Genomic DNA, 16,460 nt, shown 5'->3' on the forward strand with positions numbered 1-16,460 from the left:
TTTGTTTTTGTTTTTTTGAACACATAAAAAAGGTTCTCTTATTCAATATTTTTTGGAACATTTCAATTCTCTTTCCATTCCATGTCTACCTCATTCTTTTAACTGCTACATAGGATTCCTAGTATGAATAAAATAATAAGAGGTAACATTTACGGGACACACTCTGCACACCAGTCACTGTTGTAAGCACTTTACATGTATTACCTCATTTAATACTCACAATAACCTTGGGAAGTAGGACTATCATTATCCTTATTTTACAGATGAGAAAACTGAGGCACAGAGAGTAAATGGCCCAGGATCACATAGTTAGTAATTCATGGAGGCAGAATTCAAATAGAGGCAGCCTGGCTCTAAAAGACATGCTTTTAAGCACCATGCTATACTGCTTCTATAATTTTTCTTAATATATTCTCTTACGGATGGAAATCTACTCTGTTGTCAGTTTTTCATATCACAAACAATGCTGTAGTTATTTAGGACTGGCAATTTTCCTCTCTTTTCTGACACTAATATATAAGATATAAATAACTAAGAAACCACAACATTGAAACTAATTCATTCAAATTATCAAAGTTTTACCCTTCATAAGTCACTCCTGAGATAATTTGGGAAAGCAGCAGTGAAGCAATCTTATTATTTATTGCTTTGTTGTTGTTCACGAAGGGGAGAAGATAACCTATCAATCAGTGACTTTTTTTAAACTAAAACACAAAATTTTCCTAGTTGCATTTAATGGTAAAGAGACTACATACACACAAGAAATTTTAATAATTATACAGTCAAAAAGTTTTGACTTTGGTCTTTGTTAATATGCATATCTGAATTAACAGATTTCACATAGGATTGTAAATGCAAATACGTATAGGATCAGATATGGAAAAAAAGAGGGGCAAAACAGACTATATGGGAATCAAGAATCAATTGGAAAGCATGTGTTCCTTAAACTCCAGGATCTGTGGCCATTCTGGAAGGCAGGCCCAGTATTACCTATTTCTTAGGAGAAGCTGGAAATCTGGACTTGTAATTGTTGGCTCAAATTTTTAAAACACTGTGTAGGTCAAACAACATATATCTACCTGTGGGCCAAATTCAGCCCATGACCTAGCAGTTAGTAAACTCAAATTTCAAAGGGCAGCAGAGCTTCCCATCAGGTGTTCCATAACGCAGCGGCGTGCGTGACTCAAGTACAGCTGTGCAGAGATATCCAGTCCTCAGCACCCGCACCCCAGCTGAGGGCCAGAGTAGCACTGGGACAGTCCTCAAAGAGTCCTTTCAGTTGACTCCAGCATGTCATACAAACATTAACATTTTTTTTCTTCCTTTAGGAATACAAATATTTATTTCTTTATCTTATTTCAAAACTGTGGAAACTAACCTTGAGAGATTCTTTTTTTGTAAGCTTGCTTGAAGCTGAACTATCCTTCTCCGAGCCATTATAAAGTTTAGATTCAGACTGAAATCACATGGAAATGAAGAAAAGAGAAATAATAATTTAAACCGCCACTTATCCTACACACACATATGGCACATAAAAACTAATGTTAAAACTATGTTTGTGACATTCTTCCCATTCACTGCTGTGATTTAGGCAAATGTCAATTTTCAAATACCGATTTTCCCTTTACAGTATTTGGGTTTGAAAACTAATCCACATTAAAGCCACAAAAACACAAAAATAAAAACTTATCAATAAATTAATTTACAATGTGAGGTTAAATAAGATCATTTGTAAATCTCTGCATTCTATTTTTCAGAGTATTTCTGAAAAATACAATTATTTTATACAATTATTTAGTTATTCTTAGGACAAATGTATCCAAAGCAGTGTAATTTTTTAAGTTGAAATATTCTAAAAAACAAAAAACTTCTAGCAAGTTGCTGCACACATTGCCCTGTTGCTACTCCTTCTCCAAAGGGAATAAGTACAAACATCTTCAGAAACTAGTACTGAAACACCCTAATTTGTACAGTGTTTAAAAATCAATATTCCTAGCACCTACTTCTTCCTAACTATCCAGTGCCCCTAAATTATTATCAATGTCTTAAACTTGTTTCCAGACTTTGTTTATACTTGATATTTCAATTTGATCCTCATAAGAACCTTGAAAAATAGGCGTAACAAGTGGTTTTATCTCCATTTTACAAATCATGAAAGGGAGGCTCAGGGACGTTGATTTTCTAAACAATCAATCAACAGCAGGAATCAGAACCTGGGTCTCCTAATCCAGTACTCTTTCAAGGAGACTACTTTCTTCCACCAGAGTAGAAGAATATAGAACTAAAAGCTGCTTCTATAAATCCTGGAACAATAAAATTAAACATATTCCTTCACTGTTCTATGATTTTCATTTTTACCTATTATTAGACATGGGAGAAGGTACTTAAAGTTTGTAGCATTACTCCCAGTGCCAGGAAAGTATATGGGGCTTGATCCAAATGGTAGCTTTCAACTGTTTAATGGCCAGATCTACATAATATCACTAGATGTGATCAAGGATGAAGAACTTTGGGTACAAACTCCCTCACTCAATTTTAATATCCATGAGGACAGGGACCATGTTTATTTACCGATTGTAGCCAGCTATCACCTGGGGAAAAGGAAGGGCTCAATAAATACCTTTGGAATTAATAAAATGAAAATGAAACTAGCCTTTGCAGCTCATCTCTCCTAAAAATGCCTCCGCTACTTAGTACAAAATACGAATTATTATGTTGATGGTAATAACTGGCTGAACTGGAAGGGAACTGCACACTACACTCAATGTAGAAGGTGGGGATTAACCTAATTAAATTTTTGTTAAAGTTACTCCTTTGAGAACTGGACTTGAAACATCATATTGCTTACTCCCATGATGATAGGATATATTGTGATACTAAAACCATTCCACAAAAGCCCTCAAGCCAAACAGGTCTCTGTCCTCTCCTTGCCACTGGAAACTCAAAGATGACATGGCTACTGTCAGAGGAATGTAATGGTTTCTATTTCCCACAGCTTAATAGGAAAATGTGTATTATAATGTACTTTTTATTAGATACTATTAAGTGAAGAATACTAATAATGTTAGCTTAAAAGTTAATGAAAATGAATGGCTGTTTAACTCTTTACCAAGTACTATGTAAATACTGTATATGTTCTGCTTCATTTAATCCTCAAAGCAACCTTATGAGATAGGTGTAGTTCCTCCTTTTGCTAATAAAGAAACTAAGACTAACAGATTAAATAACTTCCCAAAGTCACAGAGTCATAAGTAGACGATCTGGGATTTGTACTCTGGTGTGCCTAATTCTCAGTCTCATGCTCTTAGCCATCTCACCACATTTATTTCTCACCTTTTAAAACTGTTCATATAGAATCTTAGACTCAAATTTAAGACTTATCTTTATGAACAACAGGAAATCTATTTCCCTAGACATGACAAGATCTGGCTTGGAGATTTCTAAACGATTCTAGTATATAAGGGACCAGCAGGCCAGATGGCTGTCACATGAGCTTGGTAAATTACAGCACACATACTTCAAGGAATCCTTGCCATACTGTGTAGCTAGCTCTGAAAAAAAAAAAAAAAGGATCCAGTGACCAAGTTCTATAGTCTTTTTAATGAAATGCTACCAAAGTTTTCTGAATCAACAAGTTACCTTTTAAATACCAAGAATCATAAACTGTTTTTGTGTTGGAAATATTTCACTAAACTAAGTTTCCTCCTTTTATAAACTTACTGACCACTATTTTAATGATGATACCTTATGGGCTGTGCAACTATGGGAATTTATTCAATCTCTTCCAGTCTTAGTTGCTCATTTATAAAATAAGGATATTCCTACCAAGTCATAGGGTTGCTTTGAGGGGTAAATGAGGTAGTGTGCATGATGTGTTTAACACAGTACTTGGTACACTGTGTTTCAGGTTTGTGACTATCCTCTAGATTGCAAGTGCTGACAAAAATACGACCTTTAGATAAATGGAACATTAACATATGAGAATACTTTCGACTTGCTTTGGAAACTATAAAATACTGCAGATATAAGGAATAATAACAATAATGATAAGTTACTATGACTCTATCAGATATTTTGATTTGGAAAGTTTTTTTTTTTTTTTTTTTTAATGTCCAAGGAAATATATTTTTTACAGCAAGAGATAGATGATTTAGCAAACCTACAGGTAAGCAGATTGATGGCTGGAGAATCAAGTCAAGATCTCGGCTCAGAAACCCCTTATTCTTGTAATAGCATTCCTTTTATCCCACTAGAAATATTATTCATGCTGGCAATTCCTTTCATTGAGATGGACAATTAAAAATTTATTTAAAAATGCTAAAAGGAACATGGGATGATCTGATTAACTGATTTCTCCAATTCACTCATTTACAGGATGCATGAGAAACAGGAACTGCCTTTATTTTTAAAATGGCGGGGGTTGGGGGGAAGAAGGATACCGCAAATTCAGTTACCAAAATGACAGTACTGATACTTTTTGCATCAAATTCATAAAAGTATAAGGTTAAAATTATTTAATGGTCTCAGTTATGCAGATCGATCATAGAAGGAATAATAAGATTTTGCTTCCCAAAGTTACTTAGGTAAGAACAAAATCTTCAGAATTCCATGAGAATAAGGTTTGATGATAAATGTATAAATTTTAGGATTGTTCTGAAAAACAACAGAGTGGAATATATGTTAAAATATATAAGGACAAACTAGTGACTACGTGTCTCTTAAGCTAACAGAATAAACCAAGATTAAATCTAAGTTAAGATAGAATCAATAAGATTCAGCTCTTGGAAAATAACAGAATGAGTACAATTTTACTTACACCAAATAGTTACCATGTCAAGAAGCCTATTCATTCACTGTAGTTCTTTATTCAAAGTAAGAAAAACGAATTCTCAAACACCTATTATTAATCAAGTACTTCATGAGGCACTTACAGCATCACAATCTGAGAGTTAGATCTTACCTCTTTTGTACAGATAAGAAAACTGAAGCCACTTTGAATTCTAGCTCTACCATTTTGACCCTTGAGAGTTATTTAACTTCTCTAAGCTTCGGTTTGTTCACTAATAAAATGGGGCCAATAATACCTGTCTTCTAGTATCCTTAAGAGAGTTAAAAAGACACTTAGCAAGCTCTTAGTACAAAGTAGCTATTAATGTCATTATAATTAGCATCTAAGAAGTCATAGGTATTATATGACAGTCAAGATTCAAACTCACTTTTTTGACCCTAAAGCAGTGAATGCTTGCTGTGCGGTAGAACCTTCTGAATAACAGAAATATTCTATATCTGAGTAGTCCAATATGGTAGCCACTAGCTATATGTGGCTAGTGAGCTATTGAGATGGCTAGTGTAAATGAGGAACCAAATTTCTAATTTTATTTAATTTTAATTTAAGGTTCATACACAACTAGGTGCTATTGTACTCAAGGTGCAGCCTGTGTTTCCTTTTTTTTTATTAATGCACACTGCTTCATTAAGGTATGTAAACTTGCTTTTCAGGCTCCCTGCCCTCCCCACTCCTCCTGCCCCTCCTTCACCCTCCCATTTAGAGACTACATGTAGATGGCTGTGGTAGGTAGATCTGGAGTTTAGGGTTCTGAGTAGGAATACCACTATTCCATACATTCACCAATTCTGGTATTAACTGCTTGAAAATAGGTTTTTAAAATTCCATAAATTTCACTGTATTTCTAACCATGGCAGAACCAAGATAAATCATCTCCTCGTTAATTATGCATCTCATATAAAACGATAAAGGTATTTCTCATGCATATGTTATATACATACAAAGGCCTACTAAATTTTCACCTTATGTACTTATATACATATAAGTACAGGATGGACCTTTATGTAATGAATACTTGAAAAGTTAAGTGTGAATAAAATCTGTGTAAAGCATATCATGGAATATGATAAAAAATATATCATGGAATCCTCTCAACCACTTACAAGAACAGGAACAAAACAGGTAGGGTTTTACAAGCCAAGCCTACTGCTGAGAATAGCAGAGAATTTACTAGCTTAAGAAATAGATTTTCGGACTTCCCTGGTGGCACAGTGGTTAAGAATCTGCCTGCCAGTGCAGGGGACACGGGTTCAAGCCCTGGTCCGGGAAGATCCCACATGTCGTGGAACAACTAAGCCCGTGTGCCTAGAGCCCGTGCTCTGCAACAAGAGAAGCCACCACAAGGAGAAGCCCACGCACCGCAACGAAGAGCAGCCCCCGCTCACCGCAACTAGAGAAAGCCTGCGCACAGCAACAAAGACCCAGTGCAGGGCTTCCCTGGTGGCGCAGTGATTGAGAATCTGCCTGCCAATAAAGGGGACACGGGTTCGAGCCCTGGTCTGGGAAGATCCCACATGCCGCGGAGCAACTAGGCCCGTGAGCCACAATTACTGAGCCTGCGCGTCTGGAGCCTGTGCTCCGCAACAGGAGAGGCCGCGATAGTTAGAGGCCCGTGCACCGCAATGAAGAGTGACCCCCACTTGCCGCAACTAGAGAAAGCCCTCGCACAGAAACGAAGACCCAACACAGCCATAAATAAATAAATAAATAAAATTTAAAAAAAACAAAAACAAAAAACCGCCAAAGGGGGGAAAAGAAAGACCCAATGCAGCCATAAATAAATAAATAAATTTATTTTTAAAAAAAAGAAATAGATTTTCTTACAGTCATTGACGTTTGATTCCACAAACATAAGCTTCTCCTGCTACTAAACCTGACCAGAAATAACAGTCAAAAGTCAAATCCATTGACAAATTATAGAAAATCTAGTGAATTACAAACCCATAGGAAAGTCAATGCATCATACAATACTTTTAAAATATGAACAGTACTCTTAAAGACAAAATTCTCAACACACTTAAGAATATGTACAAGTATCTCATTTGAAAATTACTAATTTAGGGAACTATGTCTTATTCTAAGAAAGTGCCTTTCAATTGCACACTATCATAGCAAGAGATGTTTGGCCTTTAACTGGTAAAATGTACATGTTTTGATTGTCATTTGAATGAACCCACAACACTTAGAAATTAAAAAACAAAACAAAACAAAACAAACCAATGAACCCTGACTATCTCTAGTTCTCTACATGGAACTTCAGTCTGAGATATACTGCTATAGCAGACACACCAGAACAATATCACTCAGGAGAGAACCCTGGTTACCAATAGGCTGTATTTCCAAGTAACCAACAGAACCTAAATCAGCCCCAGGGGAACTTTCCTTTCTTCATATATACTACATGGTTTAGATATACCAACATAAAAACATCCCATAAAAATCTGATAGGATTTCAGTGTTAGTTCACTCGTCTTAAATATTAGAAAAATGTTGTGATCATGTATTTGAGGACAACAGTATGCTTACCTTGCTCTTTGACATAGAAAGGGAAGATTCATCTTTGTGTTGAGAAATGTCTTCCTTTCCTCTTTCAAAACCTGTAAAAACATAGTCATTATTTCAGTATTACCACATTTGAACACATATAAGCATTAAAAAGCAAATGCAAATAAGTTATTCAATTTCAAATATATACTATACAATATTTGATATACATCAGTGCAAGAAGCCTAGACTCAACATACAGTTTTAAACTATTATAGTTTAAAGACTACTAAGGGATCATGTCTAGTATAGTAATTCTTTAGAATAAATCAAGGTTTACAGAGGCACTGGTGTCTTTCCCTGAACCCATCAACATAAGCTAAATACCTCTTCTCTGCTCATTCACTTGGCATGAATTCAGGACTCATGGAATTTTTATTTCAGTTAGCTGTTTTCTAACAAAGAACCAACCCAACATACTTTTCACACCTCTTGCCAAACTGGAAAACAACTCCAGAATTGGTGATAAAAGAATACTGGGGAAATAAATCTGAATTGAGGGACAGACTTTAAAAAAAAAATCTAATAATGTGTTTATTGTGAGAATTAAATGAGCATGCATAGAAAGCAATTAGCATAGTATTTGCACACAGTATGTATTCAATTAACATTGACCCTTAATATTATCATTGTCACTGACTATTGTTATATAAATTCTAAAAGGATAAATCTAAAATATGAGTGCATTGGGATATATGCACACATCTTTCCTATCATGTAACACATTAATATAGCACTATCAAAAGCAATTAACAAGTTAATGTTGTAAGGGTACAATTAGAGTAACGTTAATGCTGAGATTTGTGTGGCAGGCATAAGAGGGCCAGTGCTCAATTTAATGAAGTTCTTTCTACTTTTGAGGAGTAATATTAAGTAATATTAACTCTTCCCTACAACTATTTGTTCTGAGTCCAATAAAAGCCTATATAAAAATATATATATAATCATTCATAAAGCAGCGTTTAAAAAGTTATCAGTAGTATCAGTGCCTGAAGCATTTAAAAATCATTTCTAGCATATCAATGAGATAGTCTCATTGATTTATGCATTTATTCTGTATTTGATTTATATTAGCTAAAACAAATCCATTCCATTTTCTTAATTCAGAGATTTTGCTGATTATTATTATTTTTTTTGTAATATGAAGAAGGAATCTTTTTATTTTCTTTTCCATCTCTGGTAAGGAGAAAGATCAGGCAATCCTAAAACCAAGGAGCAAAAAAAAAAAACCTGTTTCATAAATCTAACATGGAATTTTAAATGAAAACTTACCGGGATTTGAAACTTTAGTGTATAGCAAACCAAAGTTACATAATTCAGTTTAAAAATTCTAAACTATTTATTCAGAGTAATAAACATTTTGTAATAAGTAATTCTTAATTCTAATGCATTAACACAAATTATTTCAAAGATCTTGTAAATACATGTACAAGAGAACAAAGATTTTCTAAAAGTATATATTACGAATGGAAAAAAGATGATGTTTTCCTTTATTCTCGTAAGAACTGAATTTTACTTTAATTTCTCTAGTTTGGTTTTGGTTTCAGCTCAATCTAGGTCAATCCATTTATTAGACTAAGAAAAACGCCCACTTCACTGTGTCTACATTCACATATTATTTTAAAAACAGAACAGTAAATTAAAACAAAGTGGAAGTTACAAATCTGAATAGACTTTTTTTGAACATGCAAATATGTCTTGCAGAAAGTTTCAAATGTTGGAAAAGGATACATACAAAAGCAAGATGAAACTAAACAAAAAAACAAAAAAAAGGGCACTCATAAACATAGGTTGTATATTATGTCAGACCAATAAATGAATCCCATTTTACAAGATTTTCTATACCTCAAACTAGCAACTCAAATCATTATTTTAAAAGCTGGCCCTGATGACTTCCAAGTTATTTAAAATTACAGCGGATAAAGCAAAAGGCTAAGTCTGGTCCAATACTTTTGAGTTTCAGCTAAGTGCAAATAAGCAGATGAGTAGCTTAAAGTGCAATGACCATATAAAAGTGTTCAAAAGCCTTAAACAGAAAATATTGCCATACTGTACACTAAGTTTTCAAGGGTAATTCCAAGGTAAGCAAAGCAAAAAGCAACACATGAAGGACTCTTTCTTTAGACTGGATAAAGGTGGCTTCCTAAAAACATGAAAAATAATCGTTATCTTAAAATGTCAGAGAAAGTATTATATTTGTTAGAAGCCAAAAAGGGCTCAACCAAAATACTTCTTAGACTTTTATTTGTTTTCCATGTATAGGGATTTAAAATTACTTTAAAATTACTCCTTTATTTCTTAAAAATGTGATATTATAGATAAAATCCTGAAGCCTACATTATTGACCATTGTCAATAATGCAGAACAGTTTCAGATCATGACTTTTTACCAAGTTTGCTTATTAGTGATATTAGGTAGTAAATTCTCTTCCTACTATCCTCCTCACTGCTACCATGAGATAGAAACCTACATCCCCACCCAAATGGCTAAGATCAAAAGGACTAAGACCATCCAAATACAGGTTAGAATATAGAGCAACCAGAACTCTATTCACTACTGGTGGGACTACAAATAGCATAATCACTTTGGGAAACTATTTGACAGTATCTCCTAAAGCTGAAAGTGCTCATATTCTAAGACAGAGCACTTCTGATCCCAGATATACCCAACAGAGTTGAATGTGTTCATGTCCGTTAAAAGACAGGTACAAAAATGTTCACAGCAGTTTTATTCATAACAGCAAAATCTGGAGCCAACTCAAATGACTATTAATAGTAGAATAAATGAATACATTATATTCACACAATGGAATGATACACAGCAATGAAAAAGAACCAATTACCAATACACAAAACAACAAACAGAATAATGAGTAGAAAAAGCCACCTCTCCCCATCAAAAAAAAAAGCACATATCATATACCATATGATTCCATTATATAAAGATCAGGAACTAGCAAACCTAATCTATGGTGCTAGAGGTTGGAACAGTGGTTTATCTTTGTTGTAGGAGGAACTGACTGGGGTGGGCATGAGAGGGTCTTCTGGGGAACTGGGAAATGGTTACACATATTGATACACAACTAAAAATTCAAAAAGTTGTGCACTTAACTATGTGTAAGTTATGCCTCAATAAAGAAATTTTTTTAATTCAGATATCCTTCCCTATTCTTCTAGTTTATGAGACCTCTCCTGCTATGACATCCTTTCTTACTTAGTCTACATGCCTTTAACATATCCTGCTCTGGGTTAATTCTGATTCATTCATCAACAATGATGATAATTATGGGGATAATTAACATAATAATATTTATGAAAACAACAATAAAGCAACCAATATCCACTTGTAGGAACACTTGTGATTTTAAGACACTATGCTAGATGGTTTACTACTTCTAATCTTTAAAACAATGCCCCCCGCTAAATATTAGGAATATTCTATATAACTGAAAAAATTGAGGCTCACAGGAATTAAGTAACTTGACAAATGTCAATAAGTGACAGTATCAGAACTAATTCAAACTTCGGTCTAACTTTAAAATTCATGCTGTTTCTAGAATGCCAGGGTGTGTCTCAAGATCCAAGGCCAACTTCTTCTGGGAGCCTTGCTTAGATTGTGTAGGCATAGAGTTAGCTATCTCCTCTGAGAGACAGCACTTGGTACATTTGTACTACCATATTTATCACAAGGTACTTCAATTATTTGTTTTCATGTTCATGTCACATACTTGACTGTGAGTTCCTTAAAAGAAGGGTCTAATTCTTATTCATCCTTTCAAATACGAAGTTTGATAAACTGATCCAAAAATTAATAAAAATGGACTCTACTTTTACTTGTAGCGGCTTTTTAAAATAGGTGAAATATAGCACACCTTCAGAAAAATGCATAAAATGTAAAGGAATAATTTAATGTATACAGTGACTATCTGCATAACCGCCACCCAAATCAAGAAATACAGAATTGTCAACATCCCATAAGAACTACTCCCCACCTGCCTCATGACATTCTTGATCAAAATCTATCTACTCTTCTTTTCCTCAAAGGTAACTACCTTGACTTTTGCGATTATTATTTACCAGCATGTCACAGCAGGTATTTCATTCATTATCATTGCTGATTAGAATCCTACTGCATGACTATATCACTATTTATCCATCTATTGTTTGGGCTGTTTCTAGTTTGTCCCTCTTACAAACACTGGTGATACGAACATTCTTGGAAATGTATCCTAGTAGACATATATATCCATGAATATCTCTAGGGTTTAAACCTAGAAGCAGAACTCCTAGGTCAGAGTATATGTGGGTCTTCAACTTTAAGAATACCATATTGTTTACCAATTTGCTTATTTTTCCACTAGCACTGTGTGTGAGTTCTCCTTTCTCCATATCCATGGTAACACATCAATATTGACAGATTTTTAATATCTTTGCCAATCTGTTGGGTGTGTGTATCAATGGTAAATCAATGAGATTTTAGTTTGCGTGTCCCTGATTACTAATGATATTGAACACTATCTCATATGTTAATTACCATTTTAATTTTCTCTTTGTGAAGAACCCAGATCTTTTGCACATTAAAAAAAAAAAAACTCATTGTCTATCTACATTAAAAAAAAACTCATTGTCTATCTTTTTCTTAATTTATATAGGAATTCTTAATGTTTTCCAATTATTGGTTCTTTGCCAATTAGATTTATTACAAATATCTCCCCATTCTATGGCTTGTCTTTTAATTCTCTGCATGGTCTCCTTGATGAATAGCTCTTGATTTTAATGTTGTCAAATTTAGCAATCTCATTCTTTTAAGTTAGTGCTTTTCGGTCTTAAGAAAGTCTCCCCTAAATCTGTGGTCATGAAGATATTTTCAAATAATGTAGTAGTAAACAGAGTTCACTTTCTCCTACTAATTCAATGGACTATGATTCCTGAATAAATTAGCACTCTGTCCCTAATTCTAATTTGTTAACAGAATACGAATGTTATCAGCATTGATAAGGTATAACCTTTTTATATACTTCAGTAAAATTTGGTTCATTAATGTTTAGATATAATAAAGCAAGTTTTATGCTGCTTTAATCTTGTTTAAATGAGATTATATACACATATCTACAAATGCAGATTGAATAAGTATTTACAAAATATAGAATTGCTACATAAACTATACTGAATACAGCCAAGAATCAAGAAATTGTATAAGAAAAAAATCTCCGAGAAGTCAAAACATACTAAACAGATCTATCTATGTACTAAAGCTTACACAGAGTGTCTATAAACATCTTTGTTCAAAGTTTATTTATTCCAATTTCTAGGTACCTGGACAAAGGGTATCATTTCTATTTTATAACTCATCATAAAGAAAAAGGCCATACCAATATATTCCTTAAGGTAGAAGTAACAAAAAAAAAAAAAGGGGGGTGGGGAGGGAGATTTTCCTAAGGAAAACTAAAATGATAAAAGGGTTGTGGTCATAGTGGTAAAACGAAGTTATCTTTAAATATCACTAATGTAGAACCTCTCTTTCTCTAATGATGTCAGATAAATCAATAAAATGTCCCAGAAAAAATTATATATTTTACTTTTAACTTAAAAGAAATACATAAAAAGCCACTTCTTTGAAGTACCTAATTCTACTTCTTAGCTGATAAAATAAAACATATTTTAAAAAGCTTTTTATTATGGCTGGTTGTAATAAAACTGTTGGTTGTATTAAGAGGAATATGGAAGCATCCCTATGAATATGATTTTTCTCTATTTCAAGAATTAGAAAACAAAGCCAACCATTTACTTTTCCATTCAAACAAATCTATCTAGAATGACCTTCAATATTTTCTTTGACAAGAGAAACTGACAGTTCTGTCTTCAATTACCTAATGAAGTAAAAACCAAACTTCTAAACAGTGAAGTTTTCTATTGTTTAGTAAGGTAAACTGATTATTCTTTATATTAAGTAGACTCATGGCATGAAGGTCAGCAAACATGTACTAGCAAGCTTGCTGGCTTAAAAAAAGAAAAACAAGAAGACAAAGGCAAATACAAAAATGGAACTAAGTCACTGTAAAAGCAAATAAGTACAGTATTTAACAACATTAAAAAAATTTCTGTGTGTTGTATTTTCAGAGCCACTTCTGAACATAGACAAATAGTAAAATTTACACCAGTTTGAGGACATTAAGAAAGAAGCATGATAGTAATCATGCTACACTAAGAAGACTAAATATGGACTATGAATGTTGTTTAAAGCTTATGCTACTTAGGCAACAGTTCAGGACTATGGTTTCCAATTCTTTTCGGAAACCCTGTTAGAAAATAAAATGAAATCAGTGAATTTACAATAATTTACTTAATTGCCCAAGTAACACTTTCTATAAGTTGTTGCACTATCTCAAAAGAATGCATATACTGCCTAGTGGCATGAATATTCACAAAAAGCTAAGAATAAAGGTTAGTGTGAAAAATGAAAATATAATTCGAATTTCACAAAATGTGTGTCAGAAAAATATATAAACAATTAAAACAAGCACCAGTTTCAGTCAATACTTCTTTGCCATGAGTATTAAAAGAATATTTTCATTTTAAAAGAAAAATACAACCTTAAAAGAGTAGATGATTATGTAGCAGCTTAATATTTTGAAAACAAAACAGAGATTATTTATATTTTAAAATCTATAACCAAATATTTGCTACAATAAATCTTTTTCAAGCAATAAAAGATCAGCTTACATCTACATCTCATCGACCAACTGTTTAATGTCTGAATCATAGCTGTCAATGCCTACTTTCATTTAATAAATACTACCCTAAAAATAACATTTTTTAAGCAAAAACTTATCATACCCAAACACATCTAACAACACAGAGTAAGGCATTTCAAAAATTATATTTAGGCAGAAAACTTCACGTTAGTCAGGATTTAAGCCATTAAAGTTTAAACTAAACATCAATTTTCACATAGTTATTATTTTGCTTGAAATAGTCTAACAAGTATCAATATTAAATATATGGGTTTCATTTGCAATTGGTTTATCTATAGAATTTTATCTGAAGTCTAGAAACGGCTTTATTTTTATCAAAGGGTTATAGTATTTATTTCAATAATTAAAGCAAAAATTTATGCTATCAGCACTCAAGATTCATACTTCACTGAATCATTAGTTTTCAAGTTCAAGCTTAAAGAGACTGTAAAAGAAAATATGGAAAAGCCAAGCCATATAGCAGCAGTTACTAAAATCTAACCTTTCACTACAGAATTGTTTTGTTTAAACAAAAGCAGTTTTAAGATGTGAAAACGTCTAGTTTATTTTAATAAAAAATCTATAAGAAATTAAGAAAAGAATGTAAGATTAAACAAACAAACCTGGCAACGAAGGAGAAAGTTCATTGTATCCTCCAAATGAAGCATTCCGGACCAGCTTTCGGCCATCAATTCGTGGAGGAAATAAAACAGGCGAAACCACAGCACAGGAAGAAAATCTACGTTGCTGTGAGCTCCCTTCCTTCATGGCTTAGAAAGTCTATTTAATGTATATGCTCACCCAGAAGCCTAATTAGACGAGTATGGCAATGACAGGCTTTTCTCTCACATCCAAATATAGCAAAACCCACCAGCACAAACAAAGGACACACACATTTAGCAGCAAAGGAGAAGGACCAGAGACTGTCAAATCAGCAATAAACAGATAGAGAAAGAGACTGACAGAAAAGGCACTAAGTCATGCTGCTGGGTTTTTTTTAAAAAAATGAACTGATAAACAAGAAAGGTTATTCCACCGTTTCACCTTTTTATCAAACCAGTAATGCCCTGCGTTGAATTGCTGCTTTAGGAAAACAAAGCAAGATCAATACTTAGAGATTCAGGCTGAAGTAATAAGATCAGTTTCTCTTTTCCCAAAAAACGCAATCCTCTTCTCGTATCCATTACATTTTTATAGTATCCGCCACACTTCCCACCTCTTCCAATTCTTTCCTTTCCAGTTTTTGCTTACTTTAAAAATGGATATAAACATAACACTTTATCTTTCCTGAAGCTTCTAGATTTATATCTAATCTACTGCTTGCTTCAGCCATGATTAAGAATTCATAAGGAAAGATATTCTTTCACATTCAGTTCTGAAGGATTCCAGCAGCTAAAGCAGAGAACAAGCATTTAAGTTTTACCTCTAGTAGGGATATATGCATCATTAAGACAGTGTTAATGCAAACCAATCAACAGAAAAGATTAAAAGGACACCATTAATAATGCTGCATGCCCCAATATATGTTTCTTTGAAACAGCTGCTGTAGTTCCTCTTCATTACATTTAAACTTTTCAAAATATATAATCTACCAACAAGTATTTTCCACTTAAAACTCTCTTATTAAAAAAAATGTAACTTTATTATCACAGTAACAAATGGAAATATCTTTCTTTTCTAGGTTAAAACTAAGTGACTAGTATGATCCCACATCATTAAATCTAACAGGAAAGATCCATAGCCAAAATGATACACTATGTCGTCTCTTTATTCCTAATCTTTAAAACTCCAGAGAATTCTTTCCTACTTATATTAAAATCCATTTACCTCAGCCACACCTTAACTAAAGTTAAAAAGCTCTAAGTCAATTACTTTCTCTATATACTCTAGACTGCTTTTTCCGATCACAGTTCTTTTGACCTGGAAATACACCTCCTTAGCTCAACAACAACAATTCAACTACAACTGATTTGGTTGTTCATTTTATAGACCTTAGTATAAGATCTCAGTTTCCTTCCTTACTATGCATACACTTCAAGGCTGGTTCTCCACTCATATACAACAGCACCCCATATAATCTAAGACTGTTTCTCTTCACAAGAAAGGACACTTAAAGATAAACAATCTCAATATATACATAACATATTATTTCTTTGACAAAGGTATTTCAAAATCAATTAGTAGTAAAAACAGTTTATGGTTGATACCTACAACTATAACAGGTTTTGTGTGTTTGTTTTGGGGTTTTCTTTTTTCTGTTTTCTCCACGTCATGAAACATAGATTACCATTTAATATAGGCAAAAGAGAAATAATTATAATTAATTCATGCAATGGT

At 33.3% G+C, this 16,460-nt stretch overlaps 1 protein-coding gene across 8 annotated transcripts in view; it reads right to left on the reverse strand.

Moving 5' to 3' along the window:
* Window positions 1-16,460, reverse strand: part of OSBPL8 (oxysterol binding protein like 8) — a 194,802-nt gene that overhangs the window by 53,516 nt on the left and 124,826 nt on the right. For all 8 annotated transcript variants that reach the window (XM_036865913.1, XM_036865907.1, XM_036865908.1 and 5 more), the window contains 2 exons: window positions 7,373-7,443; window positions 1,379-1,456 (listed from right to left, as the gene is read on the reverse strand). In XM_036865913.1, the coding sequence (XP_036721808.1) occupies window positions 1,379-1,456; window positions 7,373-7,443 (149 nt within the window). The remainder of the gene's footprint in view (window positions 1-1,378; window positions 1,457-7,372; window positions 7,444-16,460) is intronic.

The sequence above is a fragment of the Balaenoptera musculus genome, chromosome 10 (genome assembly GCF_009873245.2).
Source record: "Balaenoptera musculus isolate JJ_BM4_2016_0621 chromosome 10, mBalMus1.pri.v3, whole genome shotgun sequence".
NCBI classification, from domain to species: Eukaryota; Metazoa; Chordata; class Mammalia; order Artiodactyla; family Balaenopteridae; genus Balaenoptera; species Balaenoptera musculus.